This window comes from Dendrobates tinctorius, unplaced genomic scaffold, assembly GCF_039654945.1.
Source record: "Dendrobates tinctorius isolate UK_male_01 unplaced genomic scaffold, ASM3965494v1 ptg000007l, whole genome shotgun sequence".
Lineage (NCBI taxonomy): Eukaryota > Metazoa > Chordata > Amphibia > Anura > Dendrobatidae > Dendrobates > Dendrobates tinctorius.
In genome coordinates, this window is record NW_027361675.1 from 24,548,210 (window position 1) to 24,572,245 (window position 24,036).

At 43.8% G+C, this 24,036-nt stretch overlaps 1 protein-coding gene across 1 annotated transcript in view; it reads left to right on the plus strand.

The window, feature by feature from the left end:
• The window catches only part of MYOM3 (myomesin 3), a 310,945-nt gene that overhangs the window by 35,779 nt on the left and 251,130 nt on the right, over positions 1 to 24,036 (plus strand). Inside the window, exons 3-4 of the mRNA XM_073572698.1 lie at positions 10,480 to 10,639; positions 12,003 to 12,160. Of these exons, the coding sequence (XP_073428799.1) occupies positions 10,480 to 10,639; positions 12,003 to 12,160 (318 nt within the window). The remainder of the gene's footprint in view (positions 1 to 10,479; positions 10,640 to 12,002; positions 12,161 to 24,036) is intronic.

Consider the following 24,036-nt stretch of genomic DNA (forward strand, 5'->3'; position numbering starts at 1 on the left):
CTATACCGCCAGGGTCTCAGATCTTGCAGTGCCAGATGTATCCCCCTGCTTAAGCCAGTACATGTATGGGCCCTTCTGAAGTTTGCTAGAGAGAATTTTTATTATCCAGAAGAGTATTAGGAGAATGTCATATGGTCTGAAGAAACCAAAGTAGAACTGTTTGGTAGAAGCAAAACTCATCGTGTTTGGAGGAGACAGAATGCTGAGTTGCATCCAAATAACAACATGCCTACTGTGAAGCATGGGGGTGGCAACATCATGCTTTGGGGCTGTTTCTCTGCAAAGGAACCAGGATGACTGACCGGTGTACATGAAAGAATGAATGGGGCAATGTATTGTGAGATTTTGAGTGCAAACCTCCTTCCATCAGCAAGGCCATTGAAGATGAAACATGGATGGGTCTTTCAGCATGATAATGATCCCAAGCACACCACCAGGGCATTGAAGGAGTGGCTTTGTAAGAAGCATATCAAGGTCCTGGAGTGGCCTGCCAGTCTCCAGATCTCTAGCCCGTAGAAAACATTTGGAGGCATTTGAAAATTCATGATGCCAAGCAACAGGCCCAAAACACCACTGCTCTAGAGGGGATCTGCATGGAGAAATGGGCCAACATACCACCAACAGTGTGTACCAACCTTGTGAAGACTTACAGAAAACGTTTGACCTCTGTCATTTCCAACAAAGGATACATAACAAAACATTGAGATGGACTTTTGTTAATGACCAAATACTTATTTTCCACCATAATTTGCAAAATAAATCTTGCCCAATCAGACAAGGTGATTTTCTGGATTTGTTTTCTCATTCTGACTCTCATAGTTGTGGTCTACCTATGATGTCAATTACAGGTCTCTCTCATCTTTTTATGTGGGAGAACTTGCACAATTGGTGGCTGACTAAATACTTTTTTTCCCCACTGTATATGTTAAACACACAACAGGCTTTAAGATTATATCCTCGCTGTGTGACACTCGAGGTAGGTTTTCACCAGTGATCTGTTCTATTAATAATAACATTTTACATATTAACAGCAATATGCCCTCCGAATAAAGCACAACGCAGATTTTTAGCTAAATCACTTAAGAGAATTAAAAATATGCCTCACAGTCCAATAATTCTTTGTGGGGACTTTAATATACCAATATCTAAATTGCTAGACTGTTCTTATAACTCTCACCTGAGACATGTGGAATTAAAAGACATGATTGCTGTAGAATGTTTACATGATCTTTGGTAATACCATCATACTAATGAAAGAGATTAGACTTATTTTTCTCCAAGGTACACAACATATTCTCGCATAGATTTTTTTTAGAAAACAAAGCAGCTTTAAATATGTGTGTGCATTCAGAGATAGGCTCCATCACATGGCCTGACATGACCCTTGTGTTCTTCAAAATATCTGAGAAATACCCCTCTCACTAGTTAACATCTTAGCACCTAACTACTTATTTATTGAACTCCACAAAAAACGGACACACCATTGAGAAAGATCTAAGGGGTTTTTTTTTCAAATTATTGATAATAAAATGGTGTAAATGAAACCCTATTGTGGCCACATAAGGCATAAATTAGAGGAATATTTCTCAAGATGGCTGCTTTAGCTAAAAGGAAAAGAGAAGGTGAGATTAAAGTCATACTATCCCAGATTTCCTCACTGGAAAAAATCCATAAAACCCATTTTCCAAAGAACAAGCTTCCACCTACCCTATTAAGAAAAAAATGTATGCTCTGTTTTACTCTCTCTCTCTCTCTCTCTCTCTCTCTCTCTCTCTCTCTCTCTCTCTCTCTCTATATATATATATATATATATATATATATATATATATATATATATATACATACAGTGGGGAAAAAAAGTATTTAGTCAGTCAGCAATAGTGCAAGTTCCACCACTTAAAAAGATGAGAGGCGTCTGTAATTTACATCATAGGTAGACCTCAACTATGGGAGACAAACTGAGAAAAAAAAATCCAGAAAATCACATTGTCTGTTTTGTTTTCATTTTATTTGCATATTATGGTGGAAAATAAGTATTTGGTCAGAAACAAAATTTCATCTCAATACTTTGTGATATATCCTTTGTTGGCAATGACAGAGGTCAAACGTTTTCTGTAAGTCTTCACAAGGTTGCCACACACTGTTGTTGGTATGTTGGCCCATTCCTCCATGCAGATCTCCTCTAGAGCAGTGATGATTTTGGCTTTTCGCTTGGCAACACAGACTTTCAACTCCCTCCAAAGGTTTTCTATAGGGTTGAGATCTGGAGACTGGCTAGGCCACTCCAGGACCTTGAAATGCTTCTTACGAAGCCACTCCTTCGTTGCCCTGGCGGTGTGCTTTGGATCATTGTCATGTTGAAAGACCCAGCCACGTTTCATCTTCAATGCCCTTGCTGATGGAAGGAGGTTTGCACTCAAATTCTCACGATACATGGCCCCATTCATTCTTTCATGTACCCGGATCAGTCGTCCTGGCCCCTTTGCAGAGAAACAGCCCCAAAGCATGATGTTTCCACCACCATGCTTTACAGTAGGTATGGTGTTTGATGGATGCAACTCAGTATTCTTTTTCCTCCAAACACGACAAGTTGTGTTTCTACCAAACAGTTCCAGTTTGGTTTCATCAGACCATAGGACATTCTCCCAAAACTCCTCTGGATCATCCAAATGCTCTCTAGCAAACTTCAGACGGGCCCGGACATGTACAGGCTTAAGCAGTGGGACACGTCTGGCACTGCAGGATCTGAGTCCATGGTGGCGTAGTGTGTTACTTATGGTAGGCCTTGTTACATTGGTCCCAGCTCTCTGCAGTTCATTCACTAGGTCCCCCCGCGTGGTTCTGGGATTTTTGCTCACCGTTCTTGTGATCATTCTGACCCCACGGGGTGGGATTTTGCGTGGAGCACCAGATCGAGGGAGATTATCAGTGGTCTTGTATGTCTTCCATTTTCTAATTATTGCTCCCACAGTTGATTTCTTCACTCCAAGCTGGTTGGCTATTGCAGATTCAGTCTTCCCAGCCTGGTGCAGGGCTACAATTTTGTTTCTGGTGTCCTTTGACAGCTCTTTGGTCTTCACCATAGTGGAGTTTGGAGTCAGACTGTTTGAGGGTGTTCATAGGTGTCTTTTTATACTGATAACAAGTTTAAACAGGTGCCATTACTACAGGTAATGAGTGGAGGAAAGAGGAGACTCTTAAAGAAGAAGTTACAGGTCTGTGAGAGCCAGAAATCTTGATTGCTTGTTTCTGACCAAATACTTATTTTCCACCATAATATGCAAATAAAATGAAAAAAAAACAGACAATGTGATTTTCTGGATTTTTTTTTCTCAGTTTGTCTCCCATAGTTGAGGTCTACCTATGATGTAAATTACAGACGCCTCTCATCTTTTTAAGTGGTGGAACTTGCACTATTGCTGACTGACTAAATACTTTTTTTCCCCACTGTATGTATATATATATATATATATATATATATATATATATATATATATATATATATATATATATAGTGGCAGGGCTAAGGGTCGTGTAATCGATGGGAGATATGTGCCTCATAAATGGCTTGTCTCTATAATGTAAGGCATAAGTAAAGCTTACCAGATATGGTTATTGTTGTTGTTTGAAGGACCTGTGGTGAGGTCACAGTCAGGTGACCAGTCAGGTGCTGGGATCGTGGGTGTGGCTACAGCCTTATAATGTGGCCTGCTCCTGAACCAGAGAGCTGTATGTGGGGAGGACTAAGCCTCCCATGTGTGCTTAGACTCCTGCTCTGAGTCTACAACCACGGACATTTTGTGTTATTTTGCCTGAGCTAAAGGCTTCTTTTTGGTGTTACGCTGCCTTGTGCGTTTATGACGGGAATAAACCGCAAGCACTGTTGAAAAACCTGTCTCATATTTGTCTCCCGCTGCACCTAAGCGAGTCGCATCCCCACAATTGGTTGTAGACGTGCGGGCAGCGGTCCCAGCAGAGACTTGAGACAGTTGCTGCATGTCCTGGGTGAAGTTTGCAGCGGGGCAGCAAGCGTTGCCTGGAATCATGGAGGACCTCATGAAACACCTGGTCCAGTCCCAGGCACTGCAGCAGGAAACCAACAAGCTGTTGTTACAGCAGATCCAGCAAAGCCAGCAGGAGCAGCGGCAGCAGTTCCAGCAGAGCCAGCAGGAACAACGGCAGCAGATGCAGCTTCTGGCAACCGCCATCCAGGAGGGCAGGACGAGCGCCCCAACCCCAGGTCTGGCTGATGCCACTGACGTCGAGAAGGCGGTAAGACGCGCATTACAAAAAATGACCCCTGAGGATGATGTGGAGGCCTTCCTGACTGTGTTTGAGAGGGTGGCTGAGAGGGAAAAACTTCAGCCAGAGTGGTGGGCGGAGGTACTGGCCCCATACCTAACGGGGGAGCCCCAGAAGGCGTACTTTGACCTGGGGGTAACAATGACTACCAGGGCACAGCGAGTTCATCGCTGGGCCTATCACCGGGACAAACCCCCGCGCTCCCAAATGTTTGACCTGTTGCACCTGGTCCAGAAATGGCTGCAGTCAGAGTTGGCTTCCCCTGCACAGATGGTAGAGCGAGTTGTGATGGATGGGTTTGTGCATTCTCTGCCGAGACCTCTACAGACTTGGGTTGCCCAGGGTGATCCCCAAAATGCTGATGAACTGGTTGGGCTGGTTGAGAGATACCAGGGGATGGAAGGTTCCTTGGGGAAGCAGCCCATTCCGTATTGGGGGTCCCAGCAGGGGGCGGAGTCCCAAAAAGGGGTGGTGCGTCCAAGGTCAAAAGGGGCGGGGGAGGCGGTGCCCAAGGTCCCCTCAGGTGATATTATTTGCTGGAAGTGTCACAGGCCAGGACATATAGCGGCCCGTTGTCCCCAGACCACCGAGCCGATGGACTGCAGCATGGGACGCCGTAGTTCATTCTACGCATATCCAGCTTGCAGTGTGAACTCGCTACCTAACAAGGGGCCACAAGCGTGTCCCGTGAAGGTGAACGGTCGAGCAGTAATGGCACTTCTGGACTCCGGGAGCTTGGTGACCCTTGTGAGGGTCAGTTTTCCTCTCAACATACTCCCGAGTAAAAAGATTGGTGTTTGGTGCATACATGGCGATGCAAAGGACTACCCTATGGCTAGGGTGAATATTGAAACGGCGCATGGCACCGAGTCGCATGAAGTTGGCGTTGTTCGAGACTTGTTGCATCCTATAATTATTGGCCGGGATTTCTGTCTGTTTTGGGATCTGTTGGGGATGGGTTCTAAGGGTGCTAGCAAGAGCAGGGAACCAATCCACTCCACTGAGGTATCGCCACCACCTGAGGCAGACAGGTTTCCTTTATGTGTCCTTGTTGGGGATGAAGAGGAAGGGTCCCCTGTACCTGACATCCCGGAGTTAGGGGTGGCCGGGGAGAATTTTGGGACTGCCCAACATAGGGACCCCACGCTAAGGGAAGCCTTTAACAATGTCACCGTCATTAATGGGGTTGCACAAGAGCCGGGAGCAGACACAAGGTTTCCCTATTTTATGTTGAGTGGGGAATTGTTGTACCGGGTCACTAAAATAAGGGAGGAAGGTGTGGAGCAGTTAATAGTACCAGGCCCCTATAGACGGAAAGTGTTGGACATGGCCCATTCACACATCTTGGGGGGACACCTGGGGGTGGAAAAAACGCAGGAACGGATTGTACAGAGGTTCTATTGGCCTGGGTGTCACCGGGAAATAGCAAACTATTGCAGATCCTGCCTGACATGTCAGTTAACTGCCCCCACATCTCATTTTTGGAACCCTCTTGTGCCACTGCCCATTATTGAGGTGCCATTTGAGAGAATTGCCATGGACTTGGTCGGTCCCTTAGTTAAATCAGCTCGGGGCTATCAGTATATATTAGTCATCCTGGACTATGCCACACGCTATCCTGAGGCCATTCCCCTGAGAAACTCCTCCGCGAAGAGTATAGCCCGCGAACTGGTCCATGTGTTTTCCCGGACAGGTTTGCCGAAGGAAATCCTGACCGACCAGGGGACACCTTTTATGAACAAGGTGATGAGAGAATTGTGCAGAGTCTTGCAAATTTCCCAGTTAAGGACTTCAGTCTACCATCCGCAGTCAGGTAGCCTTGTTGAGAGGTTTAACAAGACACTGAAGAGCATGCTGATAAAAGTCATAGAGGAAGATGGTAGAGACTGGGATTGTCTCTTACCGTATTTACTGTTTTCTATCCGTGAAGTTCCCCAGGCCTCCACGGGGTTCTCGCCCTTCGAGCTTCTGTACGACCGGCATCCGCGAGGTCTCCTAGATATAGCCAAGGAAACCTGGGAAGCCGAAGTCACGCCCCACAGAAGCGTCATTGAGCATGTGGCACTGATGCAGCAGAGGGTTGCGAAGGTGATGCCCATTGTTAAAGAACATCTCCGCCAGGAACAAGAGGCTCAGGCCAGGGTCTACAACCGGTCAGCCAGAGTGAGGCAGTTCAATCCGGGAGACCGCGTTCTCGTGCTAATCCCGACGGTGGAGAGTAAGTTCTTGGCCAAGTGGCAAGGGCCATATGAGGTGGTGGAGAAGCTGGGAGACGTAAACTACAAGATCCACCAACCCGGAAGACGGAAGCCATACCAGGTTTACCATGTCAACCTCATCAAGCCGTGGCAAGATAGAGAGCCAGCGGTAACTCCGTGCTTGCTGGGCAACCTAGAAGGGGAGGTTGGAGCGGTTACCATAGCAGAGACGCTATCGAAGGCCCAGAAACAGCAGTGCCGGGAGTTACTCCAGAAAAACAGGGACCTGTTCTCAGAGGTGCCGGGGTGCACGAAGGTAGTGGAGCACGAAGTTCTGACTGAGCCACATGTGCGGGTGAACATGAAACCGTATCGTATTCCTGTGGCCCGGCGAGAGGTAATCTCCAAAGAGGTGCAGCGTATGATGCAGCTTGGGGTCATTGAGGAATCCAAGAGCGGCTGGTCGAGCCCGATTGTCCTGGTCCCAAAGCCTGATGGTGAATGGAGGTTCTGCAACGATTACCGGAAGCTGAATGAGGTCTCCAAGTTCGACGCTTATCCCATGCCACGCGTTGATGAGCTCATCGAGAGACTTGGACCGGCCAGGTACATAACCACTTTGGATCTGACAAAGGGATATTGGCAGATTCCCATGGCACAGGAAGCCAAGGAGAAGACGGCATTCTCCACACCAGACGGGTGCTTCCAGTATGTCCGGATGCCGTTTGGCCTACAGGGAGCTCCGGCAACCTTCCAGAGGGCGATGGATAGAATCCTTGCGCCTCATAAGCTATCTGCTGCCGCATATCTGGATGATATCGTCATCTTTACCCCGGACTGGGAGACTCACCTGGAAAAGGTCCAAGCAGTGTTTGACGCTCTAAGAGAGGCGGGATTTACAATAAACCCGAAGAAGTGTGCCTTGGGGAGAGAAGAAGCCAAGTACCTCGGATATGTAGTGGGGCGTGGCGAGATCAAACCGAAAATAAATAAAGTGGAGGCAATTCAAACATGGCCGAGACCTCTGTCAAAGAAGCAAGTTAAAGCCTTCCTGGGGATTGTGGGATATTACAGGAGGTTCATCCCAAACTTCGCCACAATGGCTGCACCTCTAACTGATCTGCTAAAGGGGACAAAGTCAGTGATGGTCAGCTGGTCCGAAGAAGCAGAGTCAGCCTTCCAGGAAATGAAGGGAGCTCTTTGTAAGCAACTCGTTTTAGTGGCCCCAGACTTTAAGCGTGAATTTGTCCTCCAGACAGATGCCTCAGATGTTGGGGTAGGAGCAGTCCTCTCCCAAGAGATATGTGGGGAGGAGCATCCTGTTCTCTACTTGAGTAGGAAGTTGACTTCTTGTGAGAGAAATTACTCAGTTGTAGAGAAGGAGTGTTTGGCCATAAAATGGGCAGTGGACACATTACGGTACTACCTGGTGGGACGGAAGTTTAGGTTAATATCCGACCATGCCCCACTCAGGTGGATGAGGGAAACAAAGGGCAAGAATGCTAGGGTCACCCGCTGGTTCTTAGCCCTACAAGACTTCAGCTTCCATGTAGAGCATAGGGCCGGGAAGCTACATGGGAATGCTGATGCCCTCTCCAGAATCCCTTGCCTGGTAGGTGAAAGTGCCAAGCCCTACGACTTTAGGCAGAGGGGGGAGGTATGTGGCAGGGGTAAGGGTCGTGTAATCGATGGGAGATATGTGCCTCATAAATGGCTTGTCTCTATAATGTAAGGCATAAGTAAAGCTTACCAGATATGGTTATTGTTGTTGTTTGAAGGACCTGTGGTGAGGTCACAGTCAGGTGACCAGTCAGCTGCTGGGATCGTGGGTGTGGCTACAGCCTTATAATGTGGCCTGCTCCTGAACCAGAGAGCTGTATGTGGGGAGGACTAAGCCTCCCATGTGTGCTGAGACTCCTGCTCTGAGTCTACAACCACGGACATTTTGTGTTATTTTGCCTGAGCTAAAGGCTCGTTTTTGGTGTTACGCTGCCTTGTGCGTTTATGACGGGAATAAACCGCAAGCACTGTTGAAAATCCTGTCTCATATTTGTCTCCCGCTGCACCTAAGCGAGTCGCATCCCCACTATATATATATATATATATATATATATATATAGAGAGAGAGTAAAAAACAAAACAAATGATCACATAGTCCATATTATATGCAAAAATAAAAAATCATTTTATTGGTAAATACAATTACAGGTAAAGGTAACGAACACCAGATGTGTTAGCAGCTCAAACAATGGGACGCCAGAGTGGTGACTAAAAACCCCCATAAAATATGGCAGAAATATTTAATAATAAGGCTGTGGGCCCACGTAGCGTTTTAAAACGCACACTATAAACCGGACTACTTTCCAGAAATCGCGCGTTTTTTTCCGCACGATTTCACCGCGATTCTGTTTGCGATTTTGCCGCGATTTTCTCAAGCACTTTCCAAGCGATTTGAAGCATCGCTTGGAAAGTGATTGACAGGTTGGTCACACTCATCAAACATAGTGTTTGACAAGTGTGAGCAGCTTTTTACTATTGAGGCCGCCTATGCGGCCTCAATAGTAAAAGATAAAATGATAAAAAAATAAAAAATCAGGGTATATTTACCTTCCGACGTCCCGCGCTGCCATCCCGGGCCACAGCGTTCCCAGTAATGCCTTGCGAGACCTGTGATGACGTTGTCTCGCGTTACTATAGCGATCTCGCGAGACCGCTAGTCACGCGAGACTACGTCACCACAGGGCCTTGCCGCAAGGCATTACTGGGAACACTTAGGCCGGGAATGCAGCGCGGGACGCCGGGAGGTAAATATACCCCGATTTTTTTATTTTTTATTCTTTTTCTTACAGGGGTATGGTACCCAGGGCCTGGAGGACAGTCTCCTCTCCTCCACACCGTGGGTACCAACCGCACGTGAGACGCTTAACTTCCCGCATGGTGGGCATAGCCACATGCGGGAAGTAAGCGGTTCTCATGCATTCCTATGGGTGCGGAATAGTGGCAATTCTTTGCGATTCCGCACAAAAGAATGAGCATGCTGCGATTTTTTTCCGCGATGCGTTTCCGCCGCGGAAAAAAGCGCAGCATTAGCACAGCATGTGCGGAATGCCATAGGAGTGCATGGGGGGCGATATGTACAAGATTTTTAAACGTTTTCGCGCCGAAAATCGGGGCAAAAACGCTTAAAAATCGCATCATGGGCACATAGCCTAATACCGGAGTAATTTAATACGTATTCTCCTTGGAGCAAATCCTCAAAAAAAAAAAAAAAAAGAATTTGAAAAAATCCAAAGCTAAGTTCTCTTCTATGGGAAACAGGGCAGGAGCTTTATTGGCTCATAGAGTCAGAAAAATTACAGCAATATCTAAATAGAATATCTAGCGAGGATGGGAGTCTAATCCCACAGAGATTGCCCATGGGAATGTGAGAACAGGTTGTGTTTTGTAGTATTCAGGAAGAAAAATATTTTTCCACCACCAAGAGCAAATATGGTACTGGGTACTGGTAATTTTTAATATGGATATGTATATATGTATGTAGTGGTGTATCTCCCAGAACACATAATTAAGAAAAGAACACCCAGACACAATTAATAAGGGATGATTTATAAGTGGTCTATGGTCTAGTAATATAATAATAGTAATATAATTATAGTAATATACCTACGGTATATATTTTGTATATGTATGACTTCCTTTATTTTTTATTTTTACTTTAAGTTATGTCAATATCTGTTTAACTTGCTCCTTTATGTCTAAGCTTAATTGTTTTGATTGGCTCTCTGTAATTGAATAACTTGTTATGTTCTGAGTGCTGTAATTACTATGTGTTACCTACTGTACAGTATATGGTGGGATAGAACTGCATATTAACAGATGTGCTATGTATCTGGTAAATAATTTGGGGAGAATTATAACCATCAGTTAGACTTCAAACCCAAGAAAACTTGACACCACTTAAAATTGAATGCTCCCACAGGGATAACAGAATAAAGTGGAATTCCACAGACTTGTGGTTGGCGACAAGAGGACAGAAGCATGTAGGTTTCAGAAACAATATGGAGAAGTTGGAAATCAAGGTACTGCAAGCTTGCAGATCATTGCGTGTTAGAGCAGATCGTAGAGCCTTGCATGAAAAAGTAAGTATTTGGTGAGCACTTATTTGCCTGGTGTCTTTTTTCCCAGCTTTGGAGATGGCTCTAGCTACTAGTGTTTTCGAAAAGAACAACATATTTGTCATCTGATTTAACTACAATCTTTACTTAGCCAATTGCTTCTACCGATATAATAACCAGCAACTTTCCTTTCTAATATCAAGTAAGCTGCCCAATTCAACCCATAGTGAGACCACTATGCAGTTCTGTTCAGTTAAAGGCCCATTATCTAAGATAGGGCTAGACACCTCTTTATTTGGCCGTAAAAGTTTAACGGGATTCTGTGAGGACAGAATGACTGCTTAAACTATGTCCCGCCACTCAGTGAATCATGGCGGGGCCAATCCTTTATATACATCTTCCCATCTTGTTTACCCTCTATTCCTACCCTTCTTCTTTGATTGACAGCTCTGGCTTTTAGAGACAGAAAAGGGTGGAGATAGATGGAAAAGAAGCAGGAAAACAAGCAGGTGGAAAGTTGTATTTAAATGTTTGGCCAAACTAAGGATAGCTTCACACATTTTGACGTGCCCACCGACTGCAATAAAATGCAACACGTTGCGTTCGGCGCAGCTCGGAGCAGTGTCAAAGCGATACATCTGCATGGCCTGCGTACCCAATGTTAAAAATAGGTACGCAGGAAGCATGCCGACGTAGGCGGAGCTGAAGGAAGCGATGCGGAAGTGGGCAGGGCTTAACGGAGGAAGAAAGAAGGAAGTAGGTTGCCATCCGCAGCGCTACACAACGCAAGTGTGAAGCCAGCCAAAGAGTGCACTGAACTTCGGTACTTGGATCGAAATGTCATTTTGTGTTGACAGAGTCCCTTTAATATTAAAAACTTGGCAACGTTAACATTTCTACCATTGATGGAACAAAATAGCATGTAAATGCCTTCTTTTTATATGTAGATCAACCATGATTAATACATCTACTTTCATCTTGATCCTATCAACCAACGATTCTAAAGTCAGACAGGACGGGCCAAAAACCTGAGAGTAGGTTAATCAGTTGGGCTAGAAGGTCATAATTCTCTTGCAACCTGTCATTTATTCAGTTGATGAGTTTGTAGTTCAGTTTTTGAAGAACTTGAAATATCTTGCAGGCTTTCGTATATGCTACTGGAATGCTTTCATAGCCATTTTGATATTTCTAATCAATCAAGCTATTTGTGGTATTTAGGCAATTACTTTAAGGCCATCAATGATTATTCCGCACTGTTTCATAGCCTGTTAAGCAGCATATCTCATTCAGTTTTAATGACATGTCTATATTATTATTAAATGTCTTAGTGGCATGCAAAAATATAGATTATAATATCGGATATATTATGACTGTTTAATGCATGTAGGCTGAAGAAAAGTCCAGACAGAATAAAGAATTCAGAGAGCTTTGTGCAAGACGTGCACCTATTTTCTGGATACCCCTCAGGCCACATTGTGTGTGGGAAAGAATGTCCGTCACGCTGGTCTGCACTGTGCTGGGGACTCCTAAACCAACTGTCCAATGGTAGGGGACATCATGTACTTATGTGTATTATATGTATAGAAAAAAGTTTTAAATTGACTGTTACTCTTTAGTTGAGTTATTGAAAGCAGAATGTAAAGTGTGTAAGAATCTCATTTCACAAGTGGCAAGTTTCATGGCCAGACAACTGGGCTAAAGTCACAGTATAGAGAGATTAGTAGCTCCAAACATCGTTTATTGGTAAATCATCAAACGAGTCATAAGCCCCCATAGCTCACTGACATAGGTGGGGGGAGCTAAGTCAAGCCTGTATGTGCAAATAGAAAAATATTCAGAATTGCGAGTCCTCAGTGGTTGATAGCTTTTAATGGCTAACTGAAAAGATGGTAACACATTGCAAGCTTTCGAGACTACTCAGGTCTCTTCATCAGGCATTGACTAATACAACACCTGAAGAATCACATATATGTGCACAACACAGCACAGAAAAAATGCAATAGATAAGACAAATAGTTACTGCAGCACAGTGTTCCTTGGGTTACAACCTAAGGGTTTGCTCAGAGGAGTGTGTAAACAATGTGTGTGTAGTCCATGTGACCCCCCAGACCACATTGTCAATTTTCAACAGGAACATTAATCTCCATGAAAAAAAAATCACAGCATGCACTACCTCTAGTCTGTACAGTATAATTCATGCAATGTAAAGACAGCTCCAGAACTCATCCACAATGTGGGCACACACACGGAGCTGCACACACATCCGGTCACATCCACAAGTCCGGAGGTGGACAAGGAGCAGTATATGGGTTAGCTGCAACCCACATCTGCAATAGAAATTAGCACCTTTGCTTACATGCACTTAAAGGTGGCTACTTAAAGGGAATCTGTCACCCCATTATAGCCCTATAAGCTGCGGCCACCGCCATCGGGGGCTTATCTACAGTATTCTGTAATGCTGTAGATAAGCCCCCGATGAAACCTGAAAAATAAGAAAAACAGGTTAGATTATACTCACCGGGGGGCGGGGGCGGTGGGTGTCGTGGTCCTGTCTGGTGCCTCCCATCTTCATATGATGACGTCCTCCTTCTTACTTCTCCCTCGGCTCCTGTGCAGGCGTTCTTTATCTGCCCTGTTGAGGGCAGAGTAAAGTACTGCAGTGCGCAGGCGCCGGGAAAAGTCAGATAGGTCCCGCGCCTGCGCACTGCAGTACACTGCTCTGCCCTCAACATCACAGATAAAGTACGCCTGCACAGGAGCCGAGGGAGAAGCAAGGAGGAGGACGTCATCGTATGAAGATGGGAGGCGCCGGACGGGATCGCAACACCCATCGGACCGGACCGGACCGAACGCCGGGGTGAGTATAATCTAAATCTTTTTTTCTTATCTTTCAGGTTACATCGGGGGCTTATCTACAGCATTAAAGAAGCCCCTGATGGCTGTGTCGGCAGCTGATAGGGCTAAAATGAGGTGACAGATTCCCTTTAATGACATGAAACACATTATAAGCTTTTTGACTATGCAGGGTCCTTTGTAAAGTGTAGAAAAGCATACATTATTAATAATTATCTTAATATGCTACTAATTGAACCAGGTCAAAGAAATGGAAGCATCAAGTAAAAGACAACACTTTTTTTAAATGCGTAAATCTAGTAAAGTAATAATGTATTTCTGTCACATTGCTCTATTAAATAAAGAGAACCTATCACCAAAAGTCTAGTTTTAGTAAAAAATATAATTTTATGTATTTGTTTACTTATTTTAGATAGATACTGACATTCAAAGCAGTCAGCAATTGTACCTATTTTTCAAGGGATGCACAATGCAATCTTCCGAATGGCGTGACTTCTCACTGAACCCTCTGTGATATTGATGGTTTTAAGGCACATGAGTAATGCAGGTGTCTGGATGCAACACACAGAGGCAATAGGCAGGAACAGTCAGGTGTGGTTATAGTTCTGTTTATATAAAGTGATTTAACCCCTTATAGCTCTGCTCTATGTAACACAAACGATCAGATGATCGCAGCTTCTAGTCTTCCATGGAGACTATTGAAATAAGTAAAAAGTAAAAAAAAAAGTGTTTTTAAAAATATTTTAAAAATTAAAAAATATAAAATTTCAAATCACCCCCCTTTCACCCCATTCAAAATAAAACGATTAAAAAAATCAAATATACACATATTTGCCATCACCACGTTCATCAATCTATAAAAATAATTAATCCAATCAGTAAAAGGTGTAGCGAGAAAAAAAATCAAAATGCCAGAATTACGTTTTTTTTGGTCGCTGCAACATTGCAATAAAATGCAATAATGGGCGATCAAAAGATCGTATACAAACCAAAATAGTATCAATAAAAATGTCAGATCAACGTGCAAAAAATAGGCCCCCACCCAGCCTCAGTTCCTGAAAATTGGAGACGCTACGGGTCTTGGAAAATTACAACATTTTTTTTTTTTTTTTTTACAAACTTTGGATTTTTTTTCACCATTTAAATAAAAAAGAACCTAGATATGTTTGGTGTCTGTGAACTCATAATGACCTGGAGAATCACAAAGGCAGGTCAGTTTTAGGCTAAGTGCACACATATTTTTTTTGCCCTGTGGATTTTTCCGCGCAGAATTGAAGAAATCTGCAGGTCAAGTGACCTGCATTTTTCCTGCGGATTTCTTCCTGTTTTCTTGCGGTTTTTGTGCGGTTTTCCCCTGCGGATTTCCCCCTGCGGATTTGGAGAATCGAACAGGTGGAAAACCGCACAAAAGAAGTGACATGCTGCATATTTTGAACCACAAGAAAACCGCCCAGAAAAATCCGCAGCGTCTGCACAGCGTTTTTTTTTTTTCATTTGCCTAACATGCTACTGTACATCACAATGCAGATATGCAACGTTTCTGCGCGGAAAAATCTGCTGCTGATCCACTGGATATCTGCATCATGTGCACATGGCCTTAGCATTTAGTGAACATGGTAAGAAAAAAATCCAAAAACCAATTGTGGAATTGCACTTTTTTTTGCAATTTCCCTGCTTTTAGAATTTTTTTTCTGTTTTCCAGTACATGATATAGTAAAATCAATAGTGCCATTCAAAATTTACAACTCGTCCCACAAAAAACAAATCCTCACATGGCCATATTGATAAAGAAAAAAAGTTATGGCCGTGGAAAGAAGAGGAGCAAAAAATGGAAACACAAAAACGGAAATACTCCTTTTCCTTAAGGGGTTAAAGTAACCCTAAACAATTAGGCTAGGTTCACATAGCATTAACACAGCTCGTTCAACGCATAGCGTTGACGGGCTGCGTCAACGCTATAGCATAACGCGATATGCGTTATGCTATACTGCTAGAGCTGATGATGACAGAGCATCAGACGCTGCAGCCCGCATCCAAGGCTCTGTCAGTGAAAGATGGCACATCGCGAACGCATGCCACTTTACAGCATACGTTGCGATGCGCCACATAATGGGGGTCTATGGCAGCGTTAACGGACTGCGTTACACCGCGTTGTGCAGCGGTGTAACGCAGTCCGTTGAACAGACTGCCTCAATGCAGTGTGACCGCAGCCTTAGTGCTAGTAGCTAGGAATAGTGGATTGTGTTGTGTAGGGTGATCAATTGTCCTCTCTGATATTAATTAGGATAAGATTCTTTATTTCCATTAGGCCTCTTTCACACATACGTGTCTCAGGTAAGTGTGGTGACGGTTTTCGCATGTACCGGAGAAATGAGTGGGTCTATGCACATATCAGTGTGTGCACACGGAGAACACACTTTGATGTCCTTCATGTGAAACAGACGGCTGCCGGGGAAGAAGCACTACTGTAAGTGCTGTTCCCCGGCGGCTAGTGCTGAAGCTGGCTGTCATTCTCCCCTGCTCTGTCAGCAAGCAGAGGAGAATGATGAGCGCTATATTAAAGTCCGAACGACAGCAGGTGGTGGCATTTGGAACTGTTACCCCCATCATCCGACACCTGCTGCCGTTAATAACAGTGACAGTAGGTGCGGATGATCGGGGTATTCCACAGCCTCCACCTGCTGTCGTTCGGACTTTAACCACTTTCTGCCATATGACGTACTATCCCATCCATGTGCCCTGGGACTTAATTTTCAAGCACAGGATATTATGTCATACCGATCAGCCGCGCTCACATGGGAAGCGTTGCTGATCGCGGCCGGGTGTCAGCTGATTATCACAGCTGACACCTGGCACTATGTGCCAGGAGCGGTCACGGACCGCTCCCGGCACATTAACCCCTGGCACACTGTGATCAAACATGATCGCAGTGTTCTGGTGGCATAGGGAAGCATCGCGCAGGGAGGGGGCTTCCTGCGTGCTTCCCTGAGACCCTCAGAACAACGCAATGTGATCGCGTTGATCCGAGGGCCTCCTCCATGCAGGCCCCTGGGTCCAAGATGGCCGCGGGGTCCTTCTGGGTCCTGCAGGGAGGTGACTTCTCAGCGCCTGCTGAGAGCAGGCGCTGAGAAGCCTCCTACACTGCCTGTCAGATCGCTGATCTGACACAGTGCTCTGCAAAGTGTCAGATCATCGATCTGACTTTGCATGGTAACGTCTCACCCTGGGACAATGTAAAAAAGTTAAAAAAAAAAAAAATGAACATGTATAAAAATATTTTTTTTTAAATTCCTAAATAAAGAAAAAAATATTCCCAATAAATTCATTCCTTTATGTAAAAAAAACAAACAATAAAAGTACATGTATTTAGTATCGCTGAGTCCGTAAAAAACCGCCCTATAAAACTGTCCCACTAGTTAACCATTTTAGTGAACCCCTTAAAAAAAACCAAGGCAAAAAACAATGCTTTATAATCATACCGGCAAACAAAAAATGCAATAACACAGGATCAAAAAGACGGATATAAATAAACATGGAACCGCTGAACACTACATCTTATCCCACAAAATACAAGTTGCCATACAGAATCACCAGCAAAAAAATAAAAAATTATAGCTCGCAGAAAAAAGCGATGCAAAAATAATTATTTTTTACATAAAATTGTTTTTATTGTATAAAAGCACCAAAACCTAAAAAATGATATAAATGAGGCATCACTGTCATTGTTCTAACCCGAAGAATAAAACGGCTTTATCAATTTTACCGTACGCGGAACGGTATAAACGCACCCCCAAAAGAAATTCATGAATTGCTGGTTTTTGTTCATTCTGCGTCCAAAAAAATCGGAATAAAAAGTGATAAAAAAAAGTCATGTGCCCGAAAATGGTACCAATAAAAATGTCAACTCGTCCTTCAGAAAAATAAGACCTCACATAACTCTGTGGGCCAAAATATGGAAAAATTATAGGTCTCAAAATGTCGTCTTTTAGCGTGTGACAGCTGCCTAACATAAAAACCCGCTATAAATAGTAAATCAAACTCCTCTTAATCACCCCCTTAGTTAGGGAAAAACAGTAAAATAAAAAAAGGATTTATTTCCATTTTTCCCATTAGGGTTAGGGTTGGGGCTAAAGTTAGAGTTGGGGCTAAAGTTAGGGTTAGGGTTGGGGCTAAAGTTGGGATTAGGGTTAGGGTTGGAATTAGGGTTAAGGGCGTGTTAGGTTTGTGGCTAGGGTTATGGTTAGGGTAGGGATTAGGGGTGTGTTGGGTTTAGGGTTGGAGTTAGAATTGGGGGGTTTCCACTGTTTAGGCACATCAGGGGCTCTCCAAATGTGACATGGTGTCTGATTTCAATTCCAGCCAATTCTGCATTGAAAAAGTCAAACGGTGCGCCTTCTCTTCTATACTCTGCCATACAGTGGTTTACCCCCACATATGAGGTATCAGCCTACTCAGGACAAATTGCACAACAACTTTTGGGGCCCAGTTTCTCCTATTATCCTTGGGAAAATAAAACATTGGGGACTAAATGATCATGTTTGTTGAAAAAACATGATTTTCTTATTTTCATGCCCGAGCGTTATAAAATTCTGTGAAGCACTTGGGGTTCAACGTGCTCACCACACATCTAGATAAGTTCCTTTGGGGTCTAGATTCTAAAATGGGGTCACTTGTGCGGAGTTTCCACTGTTTTGGCACATCAGGGGCTCTCCAAACGCAACATGACACCGCAGACCATTCCATCAAAGTCTGCATTCCAAAGCATCACTACTTCCCTTCAGAGCCTCGACATGTGCCCATACAGTAGTTTTCTCCCACATATGGGGTATCACCATACTCAGGACAAATTGGACAACTGCTCTTGGGGTCCAATTTCTCTTGTTACCCTTAGGAAATTAAAAAATTGGGGACTAAATGATCATGTTTGTGGAAAAAACATGATTTTCTTATTTTCAAGCCCGGGAAATATAAACTTCTATGAAGCACTTGGGGGTTCAATGTGCTCACCACACATCTAGATAAGTTCAATGGGGGATCTAGTTTCCAAAATGGGGTCACTTGTGGGGTTTCCACTGTTCAGGCACATCAGGGGCTGTCGAAATGCGACATGGCGTCCGATCTCGATTCCAGCCAATTTTGCATTGAAAAAGTCAAACTGCGCTCCTTCCCTTCCGAGCTCTGCCATGCACCCAAACATTGGTTTGCTCCCATATATTGGGTATCAGCGTACTCAGGACAAATTGCACAATAACCTTTGTGGTCCTGTTTCCCTTGTTAAAATAAAAATTGGGGGTGAAAAGATCAATTTTTTGGAAAAATATTAATTTTTAATTTTACGGCTGTACGTTATAAGCTTCTGTGAAGCACTTGGGGGTTCAAAGTTCTTACCACAGATCTAGATTAGTTCCCTTGGGGGTCTAGTTTCCAAAATGGGGTCACTTGTGGGGGGTTTCTACTGTTTAGGCACCCCAGTGGCTCTCCAAATGCGACATGGCGTCCGATCTCAATTCCAGCCAATTTTTGCATTGAAAAAGTCAAACGGCGCTCCTTCCCTTCCGTGCCATGCACCGAAAAAGTGGTTCCCCCACATATGGGGTATCCGCATACTCAGGACACATTTCATAATAACTTTCGTGGTCCAGTTTCTCCTGTTACACTTGGTAAAATAAAAAAAATTGGACCTGAAGTAATTTTTTTGTCAAAAAAGTTAAATGTTCATTTTTTTTAAACATTCAAAAAATTCCTGTGAAGCACCTGAAGGGTTGACTTCTTGAATGTGGTTTTGAGGACCTTGAGGGGTGCAGTTTTAAGAATGGTGTCACTTTTGAGTATTTTCTATCATATAGACACCTCAAATTGACTTCAAATGTGATGTGCTCCCTAAATAAAATAGTGTTGTAAAAATGATAAATCACTTGTCAACTTTTAAACCATTATAACTTCCTAACAAAAAAAAATGTTGGTTCCAAAATTGTGCTGATGTAAGCATGTGGGAAACTTTACTTATTGAGTATTTTGTGTGCCATATCTCCATGATTTAAGGGCATTAAATTCAAAGTTGGAAAATTGCGAAATTTTCAAAATTTTTGTCAAAGTTCTGTTTTTTTTTTCACAAATAAATGCAAGTTATATCAAAGAAAATTTACCACTAACATGAAGTGCAATATTTCACCAGAAAACAATGTCAGAATCACCAGGATCCATGGAAGCGTTCCAGAGTTATTACCTCATAAAGGGACAGTGGTAAGAAATGTAAAAATTGGCCCGGTCATTAGCGTGCAAACCACCTTTGGGGGCTAAGGGGGTAATATAACGCTCATCATTCTTCTCTGCTCGCTGGCAGAGCAGGGGAGAATGAACACAGATGGCTTCAGCACCAGCTTCTGGGGAACAGCGCTTACAGTAGCGCTTCTTTCCCGGTGGCTGTCTGTGCGGTACTGATGCAGCACACGGTTGCCACACGTAGTACAAACACGGACACACAGACATGGATATCTTCGCTATCAGTTTTTCCGGTACTGAAAATATACGGATGTGTGAAAGAGGCTTTAGTGATTAAATATTTGGAACAAGATGCACTTACAGGGGTTTTCCAGTGAAAAAAGTAATCACCTATGTTATAACAAATTGATTGGTGGGGGTCTGACTGCTGGGACCCACACTGATGGGCAGAATGTGGAGCTTTTATCCCCAGTAGACTGGAGCAGTATGTTAGACTTGACCACTGATCCATTCATTCCCTCTGTGGCTGCGAGCGCTGCACTTGTTTTTTTTCTGGAAGCCCCAAAGAGAATGAATGGAGCTGTGGTCAGACTTCTCATCTGTTGCTGCACTTTAAAATGGTGATAAAGTTTCCTGTCAAGGATAAAACTAGCCAATTCTTCCAATCGGTGGGACTGAAATGATAAATAAGTTATCACCTATCCTATGGAGCTAATGGATCGGTATATTTTAATCAAAGAACTGTTTAACCCCTTCCTGACATCCGACGTACTATCCCGTCCATGGGACCCGGGCCCCTATGCCCATGGACGGGATAGTACGTCTACCGCAATCAGCGGCGCCCACGTGGTGAGCGCCGCTGATCGCGGCTGGGTGTCAGCTGATTATCACAGCTGACACCCGGCACTATGTGTCAGGGGCGGTCACGGACCGCCCCCGACACGTTAACCCCTTGCACACCGCGATCAAACATGATCGCGGTGTACCGGGAGTTAAAGGGAAGCATCGGCAGGGAGGGGACTCCCTCCTTGCTTCCCTGAGCCCCCCACGGCAGCGCAATGTGCAGCGCTGCTGCGGGGGACTCCTTTCCTCCAGGCCCCCGAATCCAAGATGGCGACGGGGGCCTTCGGGGGCCTGGAGAAAGCTGGCTTCCTCAGTGCCTGCAAAGCGCAGGCAAGAGGAAGTCTTCTTCAATGCCCGTGACAGATTGCTGATCTGTCACAGTGATCTGTGATGTGACAGATCAGCGATCTGTCACAGGACAGTGATGTCCCACCTGGGACTATGTAATAAAGTAAGTAAAAAAAAATAAAAAAAGTGTAAAAATAATTTTAAAAAAATCGCCAAATCAATTAGTAAAAAAAAAAAAAAAAATATTCCCCAATAAATTCATTTTTTGAAAATAAAAAAAACCCCAAAACAATAAAAGTACACATATTAGGTATCGCCATGTCCGTAACGACCAGCCCTATAAAACTGTCCCATTATTTAACCCCTTTAGCGAACCCCTTAAAAAATAAAAATAAAAAACGAAGCAAAAAATGATTTATTATCATACCGCCAAACAAAAAGTGTAATAACGCGCGATCAAAAAGATGCATATAAATATCCATGGTACCGCTGAAAACGTCATCTTGTCCCGCAAAAAACGAGCCACCACACAGCATCATCGGTGAAAAAATAAAAAAGTTATAGCTCACAGAATAAAGCGATGCAAAAATAATTATTTTTTATATAAAATAGTTTTCATTGCATAAAACCGACAAAACATAAAAAAATGACCTAAATGAGGTATCACTGTAACCGTACTCACCCGAAGAATTAAACTGCTTTATCAATTTTACCGCACGCGGAACGGTGTAAACGCACTCCCCCAAAAGAAATTCATGAAACACTGGTTTTTGTTCATTCTGCGTCCCAAAAATCGGAATAAAAAGCGATCAAAAAATGTCACGTGCCCGAAAATGGTACCAATAAAAACGTCAACTCGTCCCGCAAAAAATAAGACCTCACATGACTCGGTGGGTCAAAATACGGAAAAATTATAGCTCTCAATATGTGGTGATGCAAAAACTATTTTTACAATAAAAAGCGTCTTTTAGCGTGCGACAGCTGCCAAAAATAAAAACCGCCATAAATAGTAAATCAAACCCCCGTTATCACCCCCTTAGTTAGGGAAAAATAATAAAATTTAAAAAATGTATTTATTTCCATTTTTCCATTAGGGTTAGGGCTAGGGTTAGGGTTAGGGCTAGGGTTAGGGCTATGGCTAGGGTTAGGGTTAGGGCTAGGGTTAGGGCTGAGATTAGGGCTAGCGGTGTGTTGGGGTTCGGGTTGGAGTTAGAATTGGGGGTTTCCACTGTTTGGGCACATCAGGGGCTCTCCAAATGCAACATTGCGTCTGATCTCAATTCCAGCCAATTTTGAGTTGAAAAAGTCAAATGGTGCTCCTTCCCTTCCAAGCTCTGCCATGCGCCCAAACAGTGTTTTACCCCCACATGTAGGGTATCAGCCTACTCAGGACAAATTGCAAAACAATTTTTGAGGTCCAATTTCTCCTGTTACCCTTAGGAAAATAAAAAATTGGGGGCAAAAATATCATTTTTTGTGGAAAAAAATGATTTTTTTATTTTCACGTCCGAGCGTTATAAACTTCTGTGAAGCACTTGGGGGTTCAAAGTGCTCACCACACATCTAGATAAGTTCCATGGGGGGGTCTAGTGTCCAAAATGGGGTCACTTGTTGGGAGTTTCAATAGTTTAGGTACGTCAGGGGCTCTCCAAACGCACATGACACCCGCAGACCAATCCCTCAAAGTCTGCATTCCAAAATGGCACTGCTTCCATTCCGAGCCCCGACGTGTGTCCATACAGTAGTTTTCTCCCACATATGGGGTGTCAGCGTACTCATGACAAATTGGACAACAACTTTTGCGGTCCAATTTCTCCTGTTACCCTTGGGAAAATGAAAAAATTGGGGACTAATTGATCATGTTTGTGGAAAAAATACGATTTTTTTATTTTCATGCCCGGGCATTATAAACTTCTGTGAAGCCCTTGGGGGTTCAAAGTGCTCACCACACATCTAGATAAGTTCCTTAGGGGTTCTCGGTTCCAAAATGGGGTCATTTGTGGGTGTTTCCACTGTTTAGGTACATTAGGGGCTCTCCAAAGGCAACATGACACCCGCAGACCATTCCATCAAAGTCTGCATTCCAAAACGTCACTACTTCCCTTCCGAGCCCTGACGTGTGTCCATACAGTAGTTTTCTCCCACATATGGGGTGTCAGCGTACTCAGGACAAATTGGACAACAACTTTTGGGGTTCAATTTCTCCTGTTACCCTTGGGAAAATAAAAAAAATGGGGACTAATTGATCATGTTTGTGGAAAAAATACGATTTTTTTATTTTCATGCCCGGGCATTATAAACTTCTGTGAAGCCCTTGGGGGTTCAAAGTGCTCACCTCACATCTAGATAAGTTCCTTAGGGGGTCTAGTTTTCAATATGGGGTCACTTGTGGGGAGTTTCCACTGTTTAGGTACATTAGGGGCTCTTCAAAAGCAACATGACACCCGCAGACCATTCCATCAATGTCTGCATTCCAAAACGTCACTACTTCCCTTCCGATCCCCGACGTGTTCCCATACAGTAGTTTTCTCCCACATATGGGGTATCAGCATACTCAGGACAAATTGGACAACAACTTTTGGGGTCCAATTTCTCCTGTTACCCTTGGGAAAATAAAAAAAATGGTGACTAAAAGATCATGTTTGGGGAAAAAATACAAATTTTTTATTTTCACGCCCGGGCGTTATAAACTTCTGTGAAGCACTGGGGGGTTCAAAGTGTTCACCACACATCTAGATAAGTTCCTTGGGGGGTCTAGTTTACAAAATGGTGTCATTTGTGGGGGGTTTCCACTGTTTAGGTACATCAGGGGTTTTCCAATCGCGACATGGTGTCCGATCTCAATTCCAGCCAAAAATGTCAAATGGCGCTGCTTCCCTTCCGAGCTCTGCCATGCGCCCAAATAGTGGTTTACCCCCACATGTGGGGTATCAGCGTACTCAGGACAAATTGCACAATAACTTTTAGGGTGCTGTTACCCTTGGAAAAATAAGAATTGAGGGTGAAAAGATCATTTTTGTGGAAATAATATGATTTTTCAATTGTACCGCTGTACGTTATAAACTTCTGTAAAGCCCTTGTGGGTTCAAAGTTCTCACTACATATCTAGATAAGTTCCTTGGGGGGTCTAGTTTCCAAAATGGGGTCACTTGTAGGGGGTTTCCACTGTTTAGGTACATCAGGGACTCTCCAAACGTGACATGGCATCCGATCTG